A 5,986-nucleotide genomic window follows, 5' to 3' on the forward strand; every position below is an offset into this window, starting at 1 on the left:
GTCGTCCCGACGCCGCCGTCGCCCGTCGCGTCCACCGCGCCCACGCCCCCCCCCCCACTCGCCGCACCCCTTCCCACCTTCACCGCCGTCCCATCATCGCTCTCCGAATCCACCACCTCGATCACCTCCGCCCCCTGGACCTCACCGACGCCGTCGTCGCGCTCCAACACGTACCCGTGTCGCGTCCCGCGCGCCTTGCTCCATTGCAAAAACAAAACCTCCCCCCTGCGCAGCGTCGCCGACGCGTTCGGGCGCAACATCCGCACCCGCCCGCGCGCGTCCTGGACGAACACCTCGCGCGCGCCCGCGGTGACGCCGAGCGCGCCGTTGACGTGGGCGACGTGCGCGATGATTCGTGGCAACGTTCGGTCGACGTATCCGAGGACGTCGACCGCGTTCGTCACCGCGCGCGGGGTGCCGTCGGCGTCGATGACGATGCGCTTCGCCCCGCGCGGGGCGGCGACGGGGCGGAGGCTCACGGGCATCGCGCGGGGCGCCGGCGGCGCGCGATGGGGATGATGACGACGATGGGCGTGGGATGATTCGACAGACGTCGACGCGATGCGAGCGAGCGCGTGGGCGTCTGTGTGCGTGTGCGGGGTCGGGCGTGGCGTCGGGCGCGCGCGCGGTCGGGGACGGCGCGTGCGCGCGCGAGGGACGACGACGGCGCCTGAGGCGGTGGATGTGCGAATTCCAGTCACGGTGCTCACGGGATTCTTGGGAAGCGGAAAGACGACGCTGTTGAATCGAATCCTCGGCGACGCGCACGGGAAACGCATCGTCGTCATCGAGAATGAGTTCGGTGAGGCGGACGTCGACGGTGATCTCGTGACGTTTCGCGAGGCGGGAGAGGAGGACATCATGTTGTTGAATAACGGATGTCTGTGTTGCACCGTGCGAAGCGATTTGGTGGAGATGCTCGCGCGGTTGGTGCGAGAGAAGCGTGGGATGTTCGATCACATCCTGATCGAGACCACGGGATTGGCGAACCCGGCGCCGATCATTCAGACGTTTTATTTGGAACCGGCGCTGTTGGATTCGTTGCGATTGGACGGCGTCGTCACGCTCGTGGACGCGAAGCACGCGGGGTTACACCTGGATGAGGTCAAACCGCGAGGGGTGGTGAACGAAGCGTTGGAACAGGTGGCTTTCGCCGATCGAATCGTGCTGAATAAGATTGATTTGGTGTCGGAGAAGGACGCGGACGCGCTCGAGCGTCGCCTTCGAACCATCAACGACTTGGCGAAGATACGCCGGGCGTCCAAGGCGCAGGTGGATCTGGATTTCGTCCTCGGCGTCGGTGGATTCGATTTGGAGCGCGTGCAGGACCAAGTTTTGGGCGAGGAGAAGCCGGTCGGCGCGCACGATCACGGGCACTCGCACGCCGAGGGCGAGGAATCGTGCGAGCAGTGCGACCACGGGCACGATCACGGACACTCGCACGACGCGCACGCGCACGCGCACGGCGAGGAAGACTGCGAAATTTGCGGCGAGCACGGTCACTCGCACTCGCACCACGTGCACGACGACGCCGTCGGCAGCGTCTCGCTCACGCTCGAGGGCGACCTCGATCTCGACCTCATCAACGATTGGCTCGGTCTTCTCCTCAACGACCGTTGGGAAGATTTGTATCGCATGAAGGGCGTGCTCGCGATCGAGGGGTGCGACGAGCGTTACGTCTTCCAAGGCGTCCACGCCCTGTTCGAGGGCATGCCGGACCGCGCGTGGAAGTCGGACGAGAAGCGCGCGTCCAAGCTCGTCTTCATCGGCAAAGAACTCGATCGCGACGAGCTCCAGCGCGACTTCGAGGCGTGCCTCAGCAGAAAGTAGAGGACTTTTAATATTTACCACGTCAATGGCGAAGATGAAGCGAGCCCTAGCGCGAACCGAACGCGAACGAACCCGACGCGTCGCGCGCGGCTCGATCCCAACTATAATCCGCCTCGCCGCGGACCCATCGCGTCACTCATCGGCGTTCACGCGGCGCGGTCGATCTCAACGCATGCCCCGACGACGTCCATCGCGCTTGAAGACGTTTACCACGGCCGTGTGCGCCGTCGTCGCCCTCACCGTCGTCGCCCGAGCGGAAGTTGGCGAAGTGAGTGAAACTGCTGCGCACGCAGAATCCACCGATGACGCCACGCGATCGCGCCCCGACGATGCCTTCATCGCGTCGGCGATGCCCAAGTACCGCGCGCGATCGCTCGAGTGCGTCGCGTGCCAGCGCGCGATGGCGTACTTCGATGAACACCTGATGTTGGCGCTGCAAGACATCGCGGCGGCGGAGGCGAAGCGGGCGAAGAAGAGTCAGTTCGCGACGAATTACGGCAGGTTGGAGAGCGTGATAGAGGAGGCGGTGCCGTCTGCGTGTCGAATCGGATCGATCGCGACGAATCGGACGCTGCGGACGACGTGTGAGCGGATGATTGAACGGAGCGAGGATGCGGTGGTGGCTCTGTATTTCAAGGCGGGCGACCGCATGCGAAGAGGCGAGGGCGAGGAACCGATGGGGGAGGCGCTGTGCGGAAGCGAAGGAGCGATGATGGCGGGAGCGTGCGATGAACAGGTGGCTAAGTGGAGCGTCGCCGAGTTAGAGGTTCTGGAGATGGAGTCGATGAAGGTGTCTAAGATGGATTTCGACATGCGAGAGCAACCGCCCGGTTTGCCAAAGACGTACAAGAGCGAAGCCGAGGAGAAGCCGCCAAAGAAGGGTCGCGTGGCTAAAATCGTCGCTTCTGACTTTTATAAGCGCGTCATTCTCGATCGAGAGATCGACGCGTTGATGTACTACTCGTATCCCGTGAGGGCACCCGAATTCCACGCCGCGTACAGTAAAACGCACGCTCTGTTAGCCGAGCTCTTGGAGGACTCGGAAAAGTTGCTCATCGGCGAATTGAACGTCGAGAAGAATGAAGTACCGTCGCCGTACGCCGACATGGCGACGACGCCCGCGATCCTCATGTACAAGGCGAACAAAAAGGAAAATCCCAGATGGATTCCCTTACGTACGCAGCCCGGAGAGGACATGACAGGCGAATCGGCGCCGACGCTCGCGGACGTTTTGACGATGTTGAGCAAGCACGCGGTCAGCTCCAAGACCAAACTCGAGGCGGACAGGGCCTTGGTGGAGGCAAGCGCGGAACAGCTCCACGACCATCGCGGGAGGAAAACGGACGAACTTTAAGCACCGTTACCGATAGGCGTCATGTAATTTAATTACACCAGTACGATGGCGGTTCGTATCCGCGCTCGAGTAAAAATGGGAGGAGGAACTCGCAGAACGTGTTCCAGCTCACGGATGAGCTTATGGCTGTCCCGCGAGAGAGCCCCGAGGAGTCTCTCGTCAGCGCGACAGACGTCTCAACCAATGAGCGTGGCGACATAGGCCGAGCAGCGACGGCGGTCACCAAAAAGGCAAAGAGCGTGGCGAAGGCGACGAGACGATACATATCACGGCGGTGGAGAGTAAAGCGTACGATCCGCCGGTCAAGGGAAGACGCAGATAGTGACGCATTACGAGCGTTCCTTGATGAAGTGAATAGTCCACACATGTTCGCGTTGACGATGAATTGCAATGTGACAAATTTAAATCAGTGCCGCAGCTTGGCACTGCGCGTGCGCGTTTAATGCAGCTTGCATTTGCTCCGCTTCGGCGCGAGATCGGACGTTATAGACCCATTTCGCGACTGAAGTCGCCGCCTTTGATCCTTCCGCCGCTTTCGAGAGCGCGTTGGCGGCTTTCATCAATTCACCAGCCGCCAAGAATGATTCAGCCTGAGCGATCGCCCCTTCGATCCCTTGCGCGCCTTCGTCGGCCGTATCCTTTACTCTTATCCACGACGCGATGTGAGACAATCCATGCGCGAGCAATCCACCGCCTCCCTCAGGAACGAGTGATAGTTTTCTCGCCGTCTCGCGCACTTCACTCAACTGCTCGGCGAGTTGCAAGCGAGTGGCGACGCCCTTCTCAGCAGCCTTCTCGTTTACACTTCGAATGATGGCGTCGACGAACCCATCCTTCTCTGCGCACGTCTTCAATAAGACGAGGACGTCGGCGAAAGCTTCACCGTTATCCAAGCGAGATCCGAGATCCATGACAGCGATCTCGAGACTCTGCACATCGTACGCCCGCTCGAGCGCTTTGCGGCGCTTAGTGAGAACTTCTCTGAGCGCTCCGATCTTCATTCTTTCGTTATCGAGAGCCTTTATCCGTTCGATTCTTTCTGCTACCAAGAAGTCTGCGTGTTCAGCCTTCATTCTAGTCTCTTGCGATTTTAAAGCTTGCTCTTTATCTGCGGCTGCTTGCGTCTTTTCCTGCTCGACGCGTCTAAACGCCTCGTCGACACGACCCTCGAGAACGTTGATAGCGGCAATGAGCTCATCCGTGACCGACCGCTCGGCGTTCACGACTTTCTCGAAATTATTTATCATCGATGCCGACAAATCTTTAAAGAGCTTGACGTCGGATTCAGATTGAACCTTCATTCCTTCATGAAGCGCCTTCTTTTCCTCATCAGTGAGCGATTCGCTGAGCGTCTTATACGCCTCCTCTATTAGCGCGGACGCGCTCAAACCCTTCGATGCGTCCATGATGATCGCATCCTCACGTGTCGGTGGCGTGGGCATGCTCACTCTCGCGACAACTTCCGGTTCGTTGTGTTCCCGTTCATCCTTCTGCGGTAACTGCGAAGCGGTTCGAGGTCAGTCGCGTTTCATCGATGAACGTTCGATAAGAGATGAATTCAATGAATGTCGGCTGGCTCACAGGAACGAGGCGAGGAGAAGCCACGACCCTTAGAACTCCAGCGGCACCCGACGCGCGGTTTGCATGCGTGCGCGCCGAGCTAGCATTTAATGTTGGCCCGTGAAAGGTCCGCTCGCGGTACTGATATCCGCGACAGATGAGTAGAGGCCGGAAACACTTCAAAAATGATCAATGACGCGATCGATGATTCACGCACCTCCACGTTCGCGAGGAACTCCGCCGTCGCGCCGAACGCATCCGCAAACTCACTTGCCTCCACTCCCTTTTGTTCCGGCACTCGAGAGCTCTCCCCAGCGCTCTCGCGCTCTGGAACTTTCTTTGCCTCCTTTTGCAACTCCTTCAACTCTGGTTGCTTTACGATTTCAATCTGCACGTCGACCTCCTTCCTCGCGCCCGCGCTCGCGGGTTTCCCTCGACGAGGCGGTGGAGGCATGTCTTCCTCGTCCAAGCTATTCGCCGAGAACGCGGCGAGCGCGACGAGAACCACGCCGACGGCGGCCAATAGGCTCGATCGACTCGGACCGGCTCGATCGCCGAAGCCGGACCCACTCGCCGCGGAGGACGCCGACGCCTCCGTCGCCGCGCCCGCCGGTCGAGACAGCGGCGATAACAACACAGCCGTCTCCGCCGCGCCCGGCGTCGTCGCGCCCGCGCTCGACGTCACGGATTCGTGCAAAGGAAACTTTTGCGCGCTCGCGTGCGGGAGCGTCCTATTCACGCCGATCGGCGCCTCTGGAGCCGTCGCCGCCTCGGGCGCGGCTTTCGTCTTCGCCTTCGCCGTCTTCGCCGGCGTCTTCACCGTCTTCGCCTTCGCCTTTATCGTCTTCACTGTCTTCACCGTCGCCGTCGCCGTCTTCACCGGTGTCGCCTTCGCCGTCTTCACCGGCGTCGTCTTCGCCTTCGCCGTCTTCGCCTTCGCCGTCTTCGCCTTCGCCGTCTTCACCGTCTTCGCCGTCGCCGCGGATTCGCGCAATGGAAACGTCTGCGCCCTCGCGTGCGGGAGCGTCCGAATCGTCCCGACCACCGGCGGCGGCGGCGGCCCGCCCGCCTCGCCCGCCGCCGACGCCCGCGCCGCGCGCCCGCCGCCCGCCGACGTCGTCGTCGTCGTCGTCGTCCCACCGACGCCACCGCGCGCGACGCCCCGCGTCATCGCCGCCCGCGCGACGCCCTGCACCACGCCCGCGCGCCACAGCGCGCGCGCGCGATCCATCGCCCGATCCA

General features: G+C 61.7%; 5 protein-coding genes across 5 annotated transcripts in view; 2 read left to right on the forward strand and 3 right to left on the reverse strand.

Annotated features, from left to right (window-relative positions):
- OT_ostta07g03120 (DnaJ domain) overlaps nt 1-485 on the reverse strand; it is a gene marked incomplete at both ends in the record, with an annotated part of 1,532 nt that extends 1,047 nt beyond the window's left edge. The window contains one exon of the mRNA XM_022983834.1: nt 14-485. Within this exon, the coding sequence (XP_022839460.1) occupies nt 14-485 (472 nt within the window). The remainder of the gene's footprint in view (nt 1-13) is intronic.
- Nucleotides 486-561: 76 nt separating this feature from the next.
- On the forward strand, nt 562-1,830 carry OT_ostta07g03130 (Cobalamin (vitamin B12) biosynthesis CobW-like,C-terminal; the record flags this gene model as incomplete). The annotated part of the gene is made up of 1 exon (XM_022983835.1): nt 562-1,830. One exon carries the CDS (start codon nt 562-564, stop codon nt 1,828-1,830), a length of 1,269 nt encoding a protein of 422 aa, XP_022839461.1.
- A 400-nt stretch (nt 1,831-2,230) lies between these two features.
- OT_ostta07g03140 (unnamed product) lies at nt 2,231-3,184 on the forward strand (the record flags this gene model as incomplete). Its single annotated transcript, XM_003080358.2, has 1 exon — nt 2,231-3,184. One exon carries the CDS (start codon nt 2,231-2,233, stop codon nt 3,182-3,184), a length of 954 nt encoding a protein of 317 aa, XP_003080406.2.
- A 28-nt stretch (nt 3,185-3,212) lies between these two features.
- OT_ostta07g03150 (unnamed product) lies at nt 3,213-3,383 on the reverse strand (the record flags this gene model as incomplete). The annotated part of the gene is made up of 1 exon (XM_003080359.1): nt 3,213-3,383. One exon carries the CDS (start codon nt 3,381-3,383, stop codon nt 3,213-3,215), a length of 171 nt encoding a protein of 56 aa, XP_003080407.1.
- Nucleotides 3,384-3,585: 202 nt separating this feature from the next.
- Nucleotides 3,586-5,975, reverse strand: OT_ostta07g03160 (Mitochondrial inner membrane protein Mitofilin; the record flags this gene model as incomplete). Its single annotated transcript, XM_022983836.1, has 2 exons — nt 3,586-4,683; nt 4,962-5,975. 2 exons carry the CDS (start codon nt 5,973-5,975, stop codon nt 3,586-3,588), a joined length of 2,112 nt encoding a protein of 703 aa, XP_022839462.1.
- Nucleotides 5,976-5,986: the final 11 nt, after the last annotated feature.

The sequence above is a fragment of the Ostreococcus tauri genome (assembly GCF_000214015.3).
Source record: "Ostreococcus tauri WGS project CAID00000000 data, contig chromosome 07, whole genome shotgun sequence".
In the NCBI taxonomy this organism is placed as follows: domain Eukaryota; kingdom Viridiplantae; phylum Chlorophyta; class Mamiellophyceae; order Mamiellales; family Bathycoccaceae; genus Ostreococcus; species Ostreococcus tauri.